The following is a 16,789-nucleotide window of genomic DNA, read 5'->3' as shown; positions in this document are numbered from 1 at the left end:
TGTAATTGTGTGCAAATTGTTTGTAATTCGCTTAAAGAGATTTCGAGATATGACAAAATACGCAAAAAAAATAAATAAAATTTGCATTATGGGGTCTAAACTTTGGATGACTCTTACGACAAAACTATGGGGCCCATATTTCCCAGATTGCTGATACCCACTATATCTTAAGAGTCAGAAATCCGAATTTGTTGGAAAAATGTATGTTTATTCAGAGAAAGTACGTTTTTGCGCCTGATTTTGTAGTTTAAAATATCGTCTGCACTAATTAATTAGCATATTAGAAAAACAATGTGCTACACCACGACGGTTTTGGATTTGTGGAGGTAGATTTAAATAAAGCTGTTAAGTATTAAATAGATTTGGGTTGCTAGGTCTCAAATGAATGGATAATTATCGGTAGTTATTCCCCGACCAAAAGTTCGATTGAACGATGTTCGAATTAGAAGAACTAGGAGGCAGAAATCGCGTGTTTGATAGACCACTGGAAGAAGGAGAAAGACCAAAATAATTTAGAAGAGAAAGTTTAAGTTTTTAAGCTGAGAAAAAAGGTGTTTTTGCTGCTTATTTCTTTATTTTTAAGTTTATTTTGGACATTTAAAAATAAATCACATACCAATTGTAGGTATAGTTGTTAAGATTTTTTTACTCTCATTATCTATTATGAAATTAGATATTAGATGCTTGGATGTGTTGTCCTGAGTGACCGAAATCTAGATAATATCGACCTTCACCTGTGAATGTCAACAATCACATAGTCGCTTTGATGAATGTCCGAAATATTTGTTATGCCCGATTTGATATTAATTTATTCGTCGATATTATTATATTTATTTGATACTTTAATATTTACTGAGGATAAATTAGGAGAAACATCAGTGTTTGGACTTAATTCAAATTAAAAATTTATTACGAAAATAAACTGAACGCTATGTACGCTTTTTTAAATCTCTTTTATTTTTTAAAAAAAATACGACAATTAGTTTTTATTTATTTATTTAAGCCTGTGTTTTCATTGATAGTTCGATATGGAATAAGATTCACTATTTTTAATTAAAGCTATCGATCCATTATCGTTGTTATATATTTTTATCAGAGAAAAGTCATATTTCCAAAATGCTGTTATTAGCCTCTAAGGGACGAGTTCCTAAGGATGACCTAGGCAGCTTGTTTTTTTTATTTTTTATAAACGAGTTAACAAGCTTTGAAAAGTATAAAATTAAAAAGAAGCTTTTGGTTTAAAAATGGCATTAAAATCAAAATTTATTTCTACAATAATCACAATATATACACAATTTAATATCCTTCTATCCAAACCAACCTCTGCTCTTTGTCTCAGGTTCTTCTGTGTCTTCGTCAGAAGCCAACTCATCATTTGTCTCATATTCATTAGTCATGTTTTTTACTATGTTATTTTCCAAGTCCGGGATTTCTCCAATATCATAATTCTTTTCATACTTTGTACGTTCGTTTTCTGATGTGGCATAAGTATCATTCGTAAAATCGTCATTATCATCGTATTTCGATTCAAAAATATCGTCCAAGTTTTTCTGACTATCATTATTCACATCGTACTTAGTGCCATAGCTATAATCTTCGTCATTTTTTGTAGCGGTATCATATCTTATTGTAAAATCTTTCACATCATCTGTTATAATATTATTCTTATCATATTCTCCATTATTTTCATCGAGATGTGGTTCCTGTGACGTATAAACGTTATTTGAATCTGAGTCGCATGTTATCGGAGCAGCTCGTTGACTGTCTGTCAGGGGTATGAAATAGAAATCCTTGCTGAGGTGCATTGCTTTTTTGTGTTTAATTTCCGTGGAATTGTAAACCAAGTATTTGCAGTATGGATCTATTAATAAAATAAGAAACATTATAAATTCACAATTATTAATCATTTAAGACCTCTTAGTGGCCCAAATAAAAAAAAAAATTATAAATAAATAAATAGTCCAAAGAAACTGATGTGGTCAGATATTACCTGATTAAAAATTTCATTCGCTTCAAAAATAGGAAAATAACAATCGACATGTTTTAAGCACTCAAAAAAGGCGTCCATTTTCAAAACATACCACACGTGGATGAGAAAAAACAAAACTGATTTGGAATATAAAACGAGAAGTTTCCAGAGAAAAATGGATAAATAAAGATGAGAAGCAAAACGGGAAAAACTGCCGAAGACGAGGGAAAAAAACATGAAAAATAGAACAGGAAAAACCACAGTGGCCGAGAGAAGCAACACAGGATAAAATGCATTTCCATGAGGAACTAGTTATTAGCTGTTTCTCTTGTTAACGGTATTAATTCCTCAACACCTCTCTCTAGCGTGTGGAAATACATTTTACTTTGACTTTCTCCTTCAGGCCACTATGGTTTCTCTCGTTCTGTTTTTCATCCATTTTCTCTTTCGGCTACTGGGGTTTTTCTAATTTTGTTTTTCACCATTATTTTTAGTGGGAAAATTTTCATTTCATATTCAAATCACCTTGTTTTTTATCATTTACGTCTGGTAAGCTTTGAAAATGGGGGTCTGTTTCTGAACGCTTGAAGCATGTCAACTGATATTCTCCATTAAAATATTTTTGAAGCAAATGAAATTTTTAATTAGGTAAACTTGTATAATATTCTCTACGTAAGTATAAAAAGCAACTGTTATCACAAAAGTATAATAAAATATGTTATTTCTAGTTCCAACATTATTTTGTATAAACCAGACAGTTTTAACAATTTCCAGTATAATTTTGCTCATAGAGCACTGAGCAAAGTTTGAGATTAGTATATGTATAAAAAAATATAGTACTGTTGCATTAAAAAAGAATATCAGAAATCAATTAATTAATATCCCCTCATACCTATATTTAATTAAAACTTGCAGCAGGGCTTAAATCTTCCTTAATAAATTAATTATAAAGTAGGATTCCAATAGTCTCGAAACGAAAATATGTTGAGTAAACCGCTTAACATTTTTGTACGCCATTTAAGAATTCTATGATATGATTACTTTTTCGTTAATTAGAATCAATCATTTTTTAAAATCAGATGAAATAGGAGAATCAGTATTTATGAAACTACAATACTGCATCCTACAAAATTTGCTGCTAGTAAGCGGATGGCCACTGAATTAATTACCATAAAAATTTGATAACATAAAATTGCTAACTGTCATGTAAAATTTCTAATTATGTTTTATAAAATTAATGAATTCGGAGAAAGCTTGAAACAATGCATCCTGTGGGAAAGGTTATATAACTGAACCGTGTATATAATTAGTGGACAGTCCCAAAGTTTGAACTATCAAATTTTGCAAGCATTATTAATAAAAATAAATTAATAAAAATCAAAATATTATATTATTTATAGTTATTAATATTATTTATAATTATTAATAAAAATCCAAATCTTTCTATTCTTCAAATTGATTATTTTAACAGTGTACAGTGCGCAAAAAATAAACGGACCATCCTGAATAAGTTTTGGTCTAATGATCGGATCTTCAATTTCCACGTTCTAAGACTTTGGGGCGAGTGTTATCGACAATATCAACCTTCATCTATGAAAAGGTATTTCATAGAAATAAATTAACATGTCTTATATGCTAGTGAATTGGAATTTAGTAGTTGTAGTGGTAGCAACGCTACTCTCCCGCCAAAATTATAACTGTGATAGAATTCGATTAATGTCTACCAATAGTTGATTCATTGCTGTTTTTCTGAAAAGCCGGGAGAGCTGTATTAAGATCACCGGATTTTGAATGCTGATAGTAAGGGTAAGATCACGGTTGTGTGCGTGGTCACTCTTGTGTTGCTATTAACAGTCGAGGGTGTTCTGACTTGTGTTGTGCGTGATCGAGACTGAGAAGCAACAGTGCAAAGAGGACAATGTCGCAAATAGCAAGTCAACTGTTTAATTTGGACCATCCATCAAAGTAGGCGTGGTTAGGTCACGTTCTGGAGTGGGGACTAGAATGCCTATCAAAAGGTACTTCAAGATAGATTTGAGTTAACATGTCTTATATACTAGAGAATTAGAATTTAATAGTCGTACTGGTAGTAACGCTACAGACTCAATCTTAATGGTACGAAGAGGTGATTTCAAAAATGCTAATTAGTAAATGCAAGTGATATTTTAAGTTACGAGTTTTAAGATTATTGTGTCTTTTAAAACACTTTGGGTATTCTCAATATGTCACTTAAAACATTCTTCCACAAAACTCTCCAATTATTAAACGAATTGCTTTCACTGAAAGCTTTATTTCCAAGGATTTTTTTTTTTAATGAGAAAGGATAAGATTTTATTTACATTTATTACAAAAAGAATATTATTTACATTTTCAATTCAGTAGAGCAACGCTAAATTGCATAGAGTTTGAAATTGTGAAGGAAAAAAAAATATTGAAAATCTCTTTGCACGTAAAAAGTATCATTAAAATGGAGTAAGGTATAAAAATTTACTTCTTCGATTGAAATTTTGAGATTGAAAACTTGCTTAAAAGCAAATACTAAAATAAGAATAAATCAATTAACTGGTATCAAGTCTCGCATTGACCTTATGGCGCATGCGCAAATTCTTAAAAAGGTAAGAATCAGCGTTTACTGAATTATTCATTTGACGTTTCGTCTTCTTGAGAAGTTGCTACACTAATTTTTGTCCAATTAACTTACTTAAATAAATTGGAAGACAATAAAACAATTATCATTTGCTTACCTGGTATTAAAGATGGACAGTCACAATCTTCTCCAATGAAGTATTTAAGTTCATTTTTGTTCCAGTTTTCCGAAAATTTATTGCGTGGATTGTTCTGAACATAAAGATCGCCTTTATCACAATATCCCTCAGCTGTAAAAAATAGTGATATAAATAATGTGGTTCTACATAAATATTTGTTAAGTACTTATAAATATTATGTGAAAAAAACTGTTATCACCGTTTGTTTTATTACTCTTGTATAATATAAAATATAACAGGATATAATAAAATATAACAGTAATTTTCATTAAGAGATTAAAAATTCAAATAAATTTCGGTAGTTTGTTTTAATGCCCTCTTATAAACTTGTTGACATTTTATTTCGAATATACACCTGGTATCATTTGGGTGTCCAAAAATCGTTTATAAGTCGTTGCAGACTTTACAATTGCGTCGATGCTCATATAATAATTAAATAAATATGTTTGTAGTTAGCAAGTTTGTAGTATCTTTTGTAGTTGCTTTACAACGTGATGGCAAAACTTACAAGCGATTTTCGCGATTACAACCTGTTTTAGTGAATAATACGTTACTTATATAACTCTTAAGAAATTATGTTGTTGTTGCTTATCCTCACTGTCTGACGGAGTCGGACAAGATCCACGAGTTCGTTGACTGAAAGGAAGTCGAAGACTAGGAGAGGATTGCTGTAGAGATCCTCCTTAGAGAGTCCCATGCAATCCAAGAAGTGCTCAGAGAAAGCCTGAAGAATTTGGCACTTGGTGCAGGTGACGAAGGTTTTTCTGCCCTCGTTGAAAGTGAGGCACTTGATGTGACCGCTAGCAAGCCTTGATAGAACAGTCCGGATACGTCTGTCACACGGGAGGTCAAGGGATAAACCCGGTTTTGATCCCTTGTACCAATTGTAATTTGGGGGTGTTTTTCACTCCACCGAGATTTTTGATTTTTCCAGAGAGTATAACTCCAAAAAAGTAAGTGTTGAAGAGGGAGTTGTTGTAATTCTGCAACCCTCCTTAGCAAGAATATCGGCCATTTCATTCCCGTGGAGATTCACATGGGAAGGTACCTATTGCAAATGAACATCATGATTAAGTGAAATGATCCTTAAAGCAGGATAGAGGTGCTGATCCTGTCGCCCAGAAGAGGCCAATTACTAAGATGGTGGGTTGAGAAATTATAACTGGTATCTATGACTCTAGGATTAATTTTTGCTAATGAATGGTTTCTGTAATGATTTTCTCTGTATAGATTATTAAGATTTCTTTACCATTTTTGCTTTTTTTCCCTCCTTTTATATTAATCTGCTGCCTCTAAAGTGCATATTTTTTATTTTCATTTTTGACAAGGATTTAAAAATATTCATTAAGGGTAGTCACTGTGGAATACTCTGTATTTTAAAAGGTACCGTGCACAAAAAAACGGACCACTCTGAATAACTTTTGATCGAATGATCAGATTTTCACGTTCTAGGACTTAATGGTTCGAAGGGGTAATCTCAAATATACAAGTTAATAAGTGCAGACGATATTAAGTTACGAAATCAGACACCAAAACGTACTTCCTCTAAATAAAAAAATTTTTTTGACGGATTCTGATTTCTGACTCCCAAATATAGGAGATATAAAAACAATCTGAAAAATATGGTCCCAATAGTTTGGTCAGGAGAGCGCTCCACAGTTTGGTCCCCTTAGTGTTAATTTTACTTTTTGAGTATTTTGCCATACCTCGGGAACTTTTTAACCGAATCGAAATTTTTACACACAATTATAAAATTCATTCATCCAAAGAGAATCCCATGAAAAACATAACTTTTTGTAAATATTAAATATTTTTTATTATTTTATTTATTAATAGTCGAGAAAATTTTCAATCGTAATTCGTTCAGTTTGGATATTTTAAAGAAAGTAATTTTTAAAAGCAAAATACAAAATTTGAGCAAAATCGGTCGAATAGTTCCTGAAAATTCGAATTTCAAGTATCTGACTTTTTTAAAATACAATTTTTCAGGAACTATTGAACCGATTTTACTTAAATTTTATTTTTTGCCATGTAACATTACTTTCTTTGAAATAATGCAAAATGTTGTATACCTTACGATTCAAAATTATTTCAACTATTATTAAATAAAATTTATAATAATTAATATTAGTAAATAATTAATATTTACTAAAAGTTACTTTTTCAGTGGAATTATTTCTCAATAAACAGAATAAAATTGAATGAATAATCCTGAATTATCTTTTATTCGGCTACTACTTATTAGAGATAAAACAGTGTCTTCGAACCATGCTCTGCAGTTATTGAAATGGAATTCAGAGATAAGTGGATCGGAGAATGACGTATTTAGTAGTAAATTGCTGAGAAAGAGAGAGAGAGTAACACAGTTGGAATGTACACTAAGACAGGACAAATAATAAGGAACATCTGAATTAAGAATTAGCTTGCATTTATAGCCTTTTTGGGTTTAAACTCGACGTCCAATCAGAGCACTCTGATTGCATGCGGACGTAGAAGAAAGCTGCTTTGAATAAATGCGATTACAGTTTTCCTTCAATAAGAATAATTTTTCAATTTGCAAGTTCGAGATATAGTGAAATATCCAAAATTTAAAATTGACACTACGCGATAAAAACTTTGAAACGCTTTCCTTAACAAACTATATAGACCATATTTTCCAGATTGCGGCTATGCCATCATTTTTTGGGATCAGAAATCTGAATCCACCGAAAAAATGTTATGTTTATTCAGAGAAGTTACGGTATTGTGTCTGATCGTAGCTTAAAATATCTACTGCACTTATTAATTAGCATATTTGAGGTCACACCCTCGAACCGTAAAGATTAAGTCCTAAAACGTGAAAATCCGATTATTAGATCAAATGTTATTTAATGTGTGGTTTTTTTGGAGCATTGTATATAATGCTTACTTAGGCAAGATTCTTCACATTCCATATAAGAGTTGAAGTTATTGGCATTTCCATTACATCCCGAGTAAATAAATTCTTTGCACTCCTGGTCATCAGCGTCGTAATAAAACTTTCTCAATTCAGAATTACAATTGCCTTCTTCCACTGGAATATTGCAAGCATCAGGACCGTCGTATGCTAAAAAGATAATAATAATAATAAATTGCAAGAAACCGTAATATTTTTCGAAAACTATCAATTTTTAAAAAGAAAACTTACGTTTCACAACAATGTCTATGGAGAAGTTATTAGCTGGGCGTTCTGAAAAAAATAAAATAAAATCATTTTTAATGAAATGCTCACATTTTGGAAAAATATGTTCTACAACACGTTTTTCTTATGTACTTGATCGTTTCGAATTATTTGCATCACTCATGTTTAATTCTTACACTTTTAGTACTTCTAATGTTATAAGATAAGTCTTTCAGGTACCAACGTTATTGTAAGAATTCTGCATATTTTTTATTCTATTTTAAATACTGTTTTCTTTATTCCAAAATTGAGCCAATTTTATTATCAAATTGCATTACTAAAGTTATGTTAGCATTACCCGGTATTATAGATGGGCAACCTTTTGTTGCCCATCTAGTGTTGTTTATTTATTGATAATGCTGCAGAGTGAAATTCTTATTTAAATTTTCCCTCTTTAACCTTCTCATCCATCTAAACCTGAAAAGCCAGGTGATACAACTTTTTACCACTTACTTAAGGGAATGTATTAAATAGGGTAATATTATTTTTATGAGTTTGGGTTTCAGTTTTCTTTATTGGATAATATATAGGTATAAATTAAAAGTTAAATTTTTAACTCATAAAAACCCATGTAACTTCTACACTATTAGAATAACGTCTACTTTATTTTGATATCATTCAAACCTATGTAAAAAAATCGGTTTGTCTAGATAGCAATGTCACTTTCAAACTTATTAATAAATTGTGCCCAAAATAGTAATTTTTCTTCATAAAACATATATAACTTTTAAATTTCTTACTTCTATCCATTTTTATTTTATTTCATTTTATTCAACATAAAAAATATGTAGGAAAAATACAATACCTTATTTATTTAGAGAACAATGTTAGTTTCTCCCTCTCCCCTCAAAACAAACACAACTGTTTATTATTTAGTAAAAAGGGGGCCCTCAAGAGTTTATGCGTTGGTCTGTATGTGTATGTATACATAGAATCATCCCAAGTCTTTAATTATTTAATTTTCGAACCTGTTTTTAGAGTCCCTGATGAAATCGGAATTCAATTCATCATGAAATCAAATATTTCGGAGGAAAATGCGGAATTAGAAATATGAAGCATTGCGGAATTAGAAAATGCGGAATTAGAAATATGAAGCATTTTCCTTCAGTTAAGAAAAATCTATCTTTAAATTTCAGACTTGATTATTACAGTTATTGTAACTTTTTAAACTCTTTCTCGCTTAGTGTTTCTTCTAAACAACATATGGCTCTTGATAAATTAATCTAGTTCTGGGTAGATATATTTTTTACAATCATGTTAATGATGCTTTTTTGTTAATTGGTTTTTTATTTTAGTTTTAGCTCTCATTTGTCAACAAATAAGCATTTCATGAAACACTACCATTATAAGATTGGTTAGGGACTTAAGATAAAGTAAGCCTTCCTTTATTCATTTTCATTGCGAATAATTTCTTTTTGTTTGTTTATGACAAAGGAAAAGGGAAATAATATATTTAAGGGGATTAAAAGAAAAAGATTTCCGAAATGGATCCTGCTTTTAAGCATTGTGCGTTTCTACATAATTAGAACATTTTTGATTGAATTTTGATTGAGAAAATCTATATACTCACGTGATACTGCGATTCTTTCGTACCTTTCATGTCTTCTCGGCCCTTAAATAAATAAAATTTTAAATATTTAAAATATTCATACTGTCCTTATAAAACAAAACGCGAATAACATACTAAAACTTCCTTTTTTTTGATAATGGTGTTAAACTATAAATTATTAAAAAATTAAAAATATATCGAAAATCAACCACGTTTGTGCAAAAGATCGCAAAAAGAAAACGTAATGGACGCCATTCTAGCAATATGGCATTCCTCACTTAACCTTACATACTTTATGAGCTAATAAAAATTCCCTTTTTTAAAAAAATTAGAATCTTTGTATTTTGTCTGAATTTTTTTGCACCCTTTCTTATAAAGATAAAAAAATAAATAAATACCAAACAACTCTTATCAAATAATTTAAAGTTGTTTAATAAATTTGTCTATATTTCTTTAATTAGATCACTTCTAAACTTTTTAGATTCTATTTTATCTGAAATGCTTATAAAATTAATTATTGAAAATGCCTGCCATTGAGAATGCTGAATTAAAAATACCACAAAAAAAAGTTCTACCCAACAGAAGACTATTAGGTACCACGCAGTATGTAGTTAAAAGTTGCATTACCTCGAGTGTCGGGTTTGAAGTCGGGAGTAGCGTTTAGCCAAGTGTCGAGTCTTTATAAGTATGCAAAAAGTTCAGCGTTCCTTCCTAAATAACTAACATTGTTATCTAGACAAATGAAGTATTATATCCTCTGTATTTTTCCAAGTTAAATATAATGAATCCAAAGACAAGTCGGACTTTATCGACGAAAAGTTGCCAGAGTTTTCATTTGAAAAAGGTATTTTTGAGATTACAATTTAGAAGATATCTAGACAAGTGAGGTACTATATTTCTGATGTATTTTTTAAGCTGAAGGGAGACTAAATCCAAATTGATAGGATAAATAGTTTATTATGGAATATGGAAAGAAATCAGTATGTCCCAAATAAAACGCAACTCATTAAAAACGAAGAAATAGCGCTACGGTAACAGAAATCTGTTGCCAATAGAGTGAGTAAGAGGGAAGAATTGTATATGCCATATGTATATGTGTTTTGCAAGGTGATGTTGGTTTCCACAAGAAGGAACCACTTTCCATTCATCTGCGTTAGCCATGTCTTTGCCTAACGATTTCTAAAGGGATAAAACAGATATTGCAAATACAGATATTGCATTATAAATAAGAATAGCAATAGTAACTCACCTTGGTTTAATTTTGGATTCATTGTGACTTCAAATGCTAGATTAAAATAAAATATACAGTTTCTATTACAAAAAATTCCAAACTTTCGCCACAAGCTTTATAAAACAATTGAAAGTTTTGTTTTACTTTAATAGTGTTTACTTTGTATAGGGTAAGAAGAAAGCTAAAACATATTTATAGTACTCAGACATAAAATGCGAATTTATGCTTATTTTGAAAATTGCTAAAAACATCAATATGGAGAAAAGCCACAAACAATTTTGAGAAACATCAATTTTGAGAAAATGAAACGCATTCGTGGTCTAATTTTTTTAATATTTATAAACTTACTGCAATGCTGCATTATCTGCGTCAATGCTGCATTATCTGGGTTCACAAAAATTTGTAAAAATTGACAATAAGGCAATAATTTTGATGATTTCCATCTTAGTGAAAAAATATCACCAAACTGGCGATTTTTTAAAAAATTAATAGCTTTTCAAATATTCATATTATTTGTCTGATCTAAAGCCCAGATAATTCTTCATGGCAAGATTATGTATGTAGTTTAAAATCATCGCATTGCTTCAAGTATAAAGCACTTAAACTATGGCTTTCTTATTTTCTTTGGCGATAGAGCTTCGAAAAACAGTATTTAATGATTATGCGAGTTTGTCCAGTTAGTTCCCAAATCAATAAATTACGATAAAACAGCAATTTTTTTAAAATTTTGATTACGTTTTTATTGTTTTTTACTGGATGAAATATTGATTTGCTATTCCTATTGAGAATGTTTTTCCTTTATTTCTTCAATTTATGTCTCGAAAAATCGATCTCTGAATTTTTTTTCTTTCATAAAACTTTAGGCACATGAATGTTTGGCGAGATAGGTTGCGAACCTATCCTAGAACGTAATTTATTTTTGATTCCACCACTAACGTTTTTTACAATATCGTTTAATTTCTTACCAAAGTCAGAAGAACATATCAACTCCTTTAGGTCTTCCGTGTCCATGTAATCACAATTTGGGCAGGTACGCTCATTTGTTGGACATTTTTCTAAATTTAATTCCTTTCTTCTCAGAAGCGTTAACTCATTGTCGACTGGATCTACAAAAATCTCATCCAAATCTTTTGTCCTGGATGCAAATTGTGATATGGCACAGAAAGGTAGGGTTAGTCTGCCTGTTGGAACAGAGTACAGGTGGAAAGATGAATCCAGATTCAAAACTAGAGGATTTGTGATTGTAATGGATTTGTGAAACATCAAGAGCGCAAATTTATCAACTGCAGAGAAAAAAATATAATTTATTACTTCATTTGGGAAAAAATCAATTTATTTACATTGTTTAATTTTAAAGGATTTATGTACCAGATTTACTACCCATGTAGGTCCATAAGAAAAATAAACGTAAATTTTTAGAAAAAAGGTATGTGATATCATAACCATATCGAAGAGAGTCTGTCACCATAACTATTGTATCTCCTTTCTAGATGGTTATGGTGAAATACGCCTATAATATTGGCAGAATGAATTTACCATTGAAATACTTGGTAATTTTTTAAAAAATATTTTACGTAATAATGATGAAATCGATTTTACTAGGTAAGATAGCCTTCTTATATTTTACGTAATTTTGACAAAGAAAGTTTACTATTTAAATTTGGTAAAAATGCTTCGGTGTATTTTACGTATTATTGAATTTATCATTTAAATTCCGGTAAGAACTTTTTTCATATATTTTATGTTGATGTATATTTTACCATTTAGATTTTAGTAATAAGTTTCTACATCTTATAAGTAATATTGAAAAAGCAACTTTACACTTTTGTTTTGGCAAAAATGCTTTCGTATTTACTAAATTTTTCTTAAAAAAAGTCTACCGTTTCAATTACGGCAAGAATATATTTTTCACCTAATTTTGACAAATCAAATTTACCATTTAGGTTTTGTAAAAACCTTTTTGTATTTGTTACGCCTTATTGACGAATCAAATTTACTATTTAAACTTCTGTAAGATATTTTTCATATATTTTACGTTTGTGTGTTTTAGATTTTGGTAAGAAAGCTCCCACATACAATACTTAATATTGACAATACGGCAAGAATACTTTCGTATATTTTACGAAATTTTAATAACAAAAATTTACCGTTTCAATTACAGTAAGAAAGCTTTTATATATTTTACGTTATATTATTACGTAACATTATATTATCCTTTCCCCGGTTGCCCCCTGACGGAGGCGGGACGGGGTTAAGCTTTGATATTATTATCATTACATAACGTTGTATTACTATACGTTGCATATATTATGCTATATTATATATTTTATGAATATTTACAGTTTCAGTTAGGGTAAGAAAACTTTTATATATTTTACGCTATGTTTACAAAATAAATTTATCATATTTATTTCGGTAGAAATGTTTCCATGCATTTTATAACAATATTGACAAAATGATTTCACCATTTAGATTCGATAAAAATGTTTTTCGATAATTTACGTATTATCAACGAAGCATATTGCCATTTGAATATTGTTAAAAAGCTTTCGTGTTTTCCCGTGTTTTGATGTAGATTTTACCATTTAGATTTTAGTTAGAAAGCTTCCATATATTGTACAGAATATTGACAAACGAAATTTACCACCTTATTTTTCTAAGAATATTTTTGTATATTTTACGTAATATTTACGACATGGTTTCCATCATTAGCTCATTATAAAACAAATAAAAGCAGTCATGTAATAAGTCATGAGCCTGAAAACATTCTGGTCAATTTGCATTTACACCAGTCCTGAAACTGTGAACAACTTTTTGCTTTGATGCAGTCAAAATTACCATGCAACATAACAGCTGATTATCACAAGCAAGGATTGACGCTAAAGTTTTTTTTTTATTTTAAATTTTGCTTCACTTTAAATTATGACTATTAATTAGCTAATGGATTCAATAACTGAATAACTTACCAACTAGTTGTGGACAGAGGCATTTCTGTGGTAAAGTGAAGAAAATGTTTATTACAGCTTTTTGTGCTGGTTTAGATGCTGTTATTTCATACATAGATATAGCTGCACCGCTTGTACACTGACCTGCGATAAAATAAACAAATTAATACTCTCCTTAAATGTTTAAAAAAACAAACCACATTTTTTTTAAAATTTATGACGTTTATGAGTTTGTTTAGGAGATGATTCCTATTAAAGTTAACTAATTTGTGGTTACTTATCATTTGAAAAGGAAGTAAACGTGAAATTATACTTTTTTCTTAAAACATTTCCATTTATTTTATTTTCATATTGTAAATTTGCTGAAGGGCATCAATCACATTAGGATCGTAAAAGTTAAAGAAATCTCGTCCATTAAATCTTTACTAATTAGCTCCACAATTATTTGTATGCATATTGAGTGTACAAGTTAAAGTGTGAAAGACTACAGAAAATAAATTATTGACAATGGAGACTAGAGAGCAATTTTTCTTTTGTTTTCTGTTGCATGAGATTTTTTAACAGGTAGGTATCTTACATCGCTGAATTCAAATCTGTAATGAGTTTCTCTCTCCAAGCCACAGCTCTTTTTTCTTAAATGACATTTTTAGTCTATTTTTTGTCAAAATGTACAAGTTTAAAAATGATATCTGAAACAGAGGGTCGAGTAAATGTTGCGACAAACTTTTGGGGGAGTTAAGGCATATCATCAGAATTTAAATTGCATAGGAATCCATGCACAGAAATATCATCATACGCCGCTAGAGGCACTTCTCTCTCTATTATGACTGTTTATTTGCATTTGAACAAGAAGTGTCCCTAGCCGCATACGATGACATTTTCGTGTATGAGTTTCTATGCAAATTAATCCTGATATTGCACCCTAACTTCCCTAGATGTTTGTTGTAAAATTTTTTGCCACCCTCTGTTATACGTAACGTTTTTAAATTTGTACATTTTGATCTTTGACAAAAAAAGTCATTTAAAGAAAAATCTGTAGCTTTAGCAGTAAAGCTAATTTCGAATTTGAAATCCCGGCACCAGAATTAGGGTTTATATGAATGCAACAAAAAACTAGTTCAAAAACTTGTTGACAAAACACTTGAATGCTACAACACTTCATTTCAATACATTATGTAATTTTGTAAAAAAGTGAACCGAAAGATAAACAATTTCCGTTTTGAGAAAATAGCAAAAGAATTAGCATTGCATTAAGAGCATTGAAACTACTAATATTTTATTATATTTATAACATTAGATTCAAAAATTGAACTTCGTTACATTAACCGATTCAGAAAATTGTTCTCTTTCGAATTGAGATGTAAAGAAGTTTTGGACAATTCAGCCATTACTTTTTGATCAGTGAATTAATCTTACATTTATGTTTTATTTGATTTTATTTCAGAATTATCAACAATGAATATACATACTTACCCTCCTTATCATTTTCAATTTTAGAAATTCGAACCAAGAAAACTGAAAAAGATTATTAAAAATAAATAGTGTTTGAACATTTCAATGTTTCGAAATTTAAAAAAATACATTCCTCAGGATTTATCGCAAAGATTAAACATTTGACTTTAATTGTTAATGATAGCATACATCTTAACTAACATGACTAATTTGGAAAACTTTCATTACATGAACAATAAACATTGCTAAGCAGTGCACGTAACGATTTTCTTCTTTTCTACAGCTCACACAAACTTACACAATTGAGACGCAAATATGCCACAAGGAAGGATGACACTTTCCAAGTATAGCTAATTTTTGCATATGGATAGACTGAATGTAAACAATAAAAAGCTTACTAAATCCCGAGAAAAATATTCCATCGTATATGTTTACGAGGTGATACGTAAACAGGCTTAATATTCTAGGAAGTTTTATTAATGTGATTTGTGTTTAAATTTATGGATAATTCTTTTTAACATTCATAAGAGTTTTCTGTAATTTATAAATTCTAAAAGGTGGTAAGTCCTAAGTAAATTTAGGAAAACTAATGTCACAAAATAAATTAAACGTAAGGTGTGTCATATTTTGAGTGTAATCTCCCATTTGGCTATATTTGTGTAAAATATCGCCGCTTGATATTTTTTTGGGTAATATCATAGCATGTTGGTAGAATTGTCTAAATTCGTTCTATACTAAAATTAAACAAATGAAACTAAAGTCAAAATGAAAGATCTCGTTACATTTTAAGCACTGCAAGTATATTAATATTGGATGACGCGCTTTTATAAATTGTGAGGCACAAAAATAAACCGGAAGTAGTAACCCAGAAGCTTTACGACCCCTTGTGCCACTTGCTGTTAGCTTTACACCGTTAACCAACCATAAACACTTGGATCATAGATCAAATGCCCACGCAATATTGATATTGAATAAAATAATAAGCCAATTCTAACTCATTATAAAAATAAATCATTTCAAAAATAAAGATTTTAACAAACTCGAATTTTTTTTTTACTGCAGGCATTGGACTTTCGTTCTTAGCCTTGGAAGATGCAGGAAGTGTTGCTCATTTAACGTAACCCAGTGGGCACCTGCGAACCTAAGTCACGGTGGCGAGCAACATTACCCACGCCACACTGCCACAGATATCCGATAATAGGGTGGGCCACATTCTTACATCACACAACAGAGGACAACACACATAGAGAAACATCCATGCCCTGAGCGGGATTCGAACCAGCAACCGTTGGCTTCACAGTCAGGCACGCTGACCACTCGGCCACCTGGTCGTCTTTATTACGACGATATTTTACCTCAGCACTGTGGTCAGGTCGGTGCAAGCCGGATGCGGAATTCGTATATTGACCTGCCATCGCTAGGATTCAAACCCGGTTCGCCTCATTGGAAGGCGAACGCTCTATCCCCTGAGCCCTCGCGGCTCTATTCAAAAACTTAGGGATAAATTCTTTGCCGTTCATCCAAATTCAATTAACGTATGCAAGATATTGAAAACAAGATTATTCAAGTAATTGACAAAAAAAAAATGAAACCCAGAAGGCGTTTTCAAGTGGTCGGAAAAGAAATTGATAAGGTTTTTAATGTAAAATGTCTCCATAAGTAAGACTAAATAGGCAAAA

General features: G+C 30.6%; 1 protein-coding gene across 2 annotated transcripts in view; it reads right to left on the bottom strand.

Annotated features, from left to right (window-relative positions):
* Positions 1 to 1,245: 1,245 nt before the first annotated feature.
* LOC107446702 (uncharacterized) overlaps positions 1,246 to 16,789 on the bottom strand; it is a 66,566-nt gene continuing 51,022 nt past the window's right edge. Inside the window, exons 27-35 of one of the 2 annotated variants that reach the window (XM_016061416.4) lie at positions 15,132 to 15,173; positions 13,680 to 13,802; positions 11,679 to 11,996; positions 10,732 to 10,767; positions 9,504 to 9,545; positions 7,901 to 7,942; positions 7,643 to 7,819; positions 4,714 to 4,845; positions 1,246 to 1,861 (exon numbers count right to left, since the gene is read on the bottom strand). In XM_016061416.4, the coding sequence (XP_015916902.2) occupies positions 1,308 to 1,861; positions 4,714 to 4,845; positions 7,643 to 7,819; positions 7,901 to 7,942; positions 9,504 to 9,545; positions 10,732 to 10,767; positions 11,679 to 11,996; positions 13,680 to 13,802; positions 15,132 to 15,173 (1,466 nt within the window). In that variant the 3' untranslated portion in view covers positions 1,246 to 1,307. The remainder of the gene's footprint in view (positions 1,862 to 4,713; positions 4,846 to 7,642; positions 7,820 to 7,900; positions 7,943 to 9,503; positions 9,546 to 10,731; positions 10,768 to 11,678; positions 11,997 to 13,679; positions 13,803 to 15,131; positions 15,174 to 16,789) is intronic. The other variant, XM_016061417.4, reaches the window with a different exon arrangement.

Source organism: Parasteatoda tepidariorum, chromosome 7 (genome assembly GCF_982258835.1).
Source record: "Parasteatoda tepidariorum strain Cologne lab strain chromosome 7, Ptep-v5.0, whole genome shotgun sequence".
NCBI lineage: Eukaryota > Metazoa > Arthropoda > Arachnida > Araneae > Theridiidae > Parasteatoda > Parasteatoda tepidariorum.
This window is presented reverse-complemented; position numbering and strand designations above follow the sequence as displayed.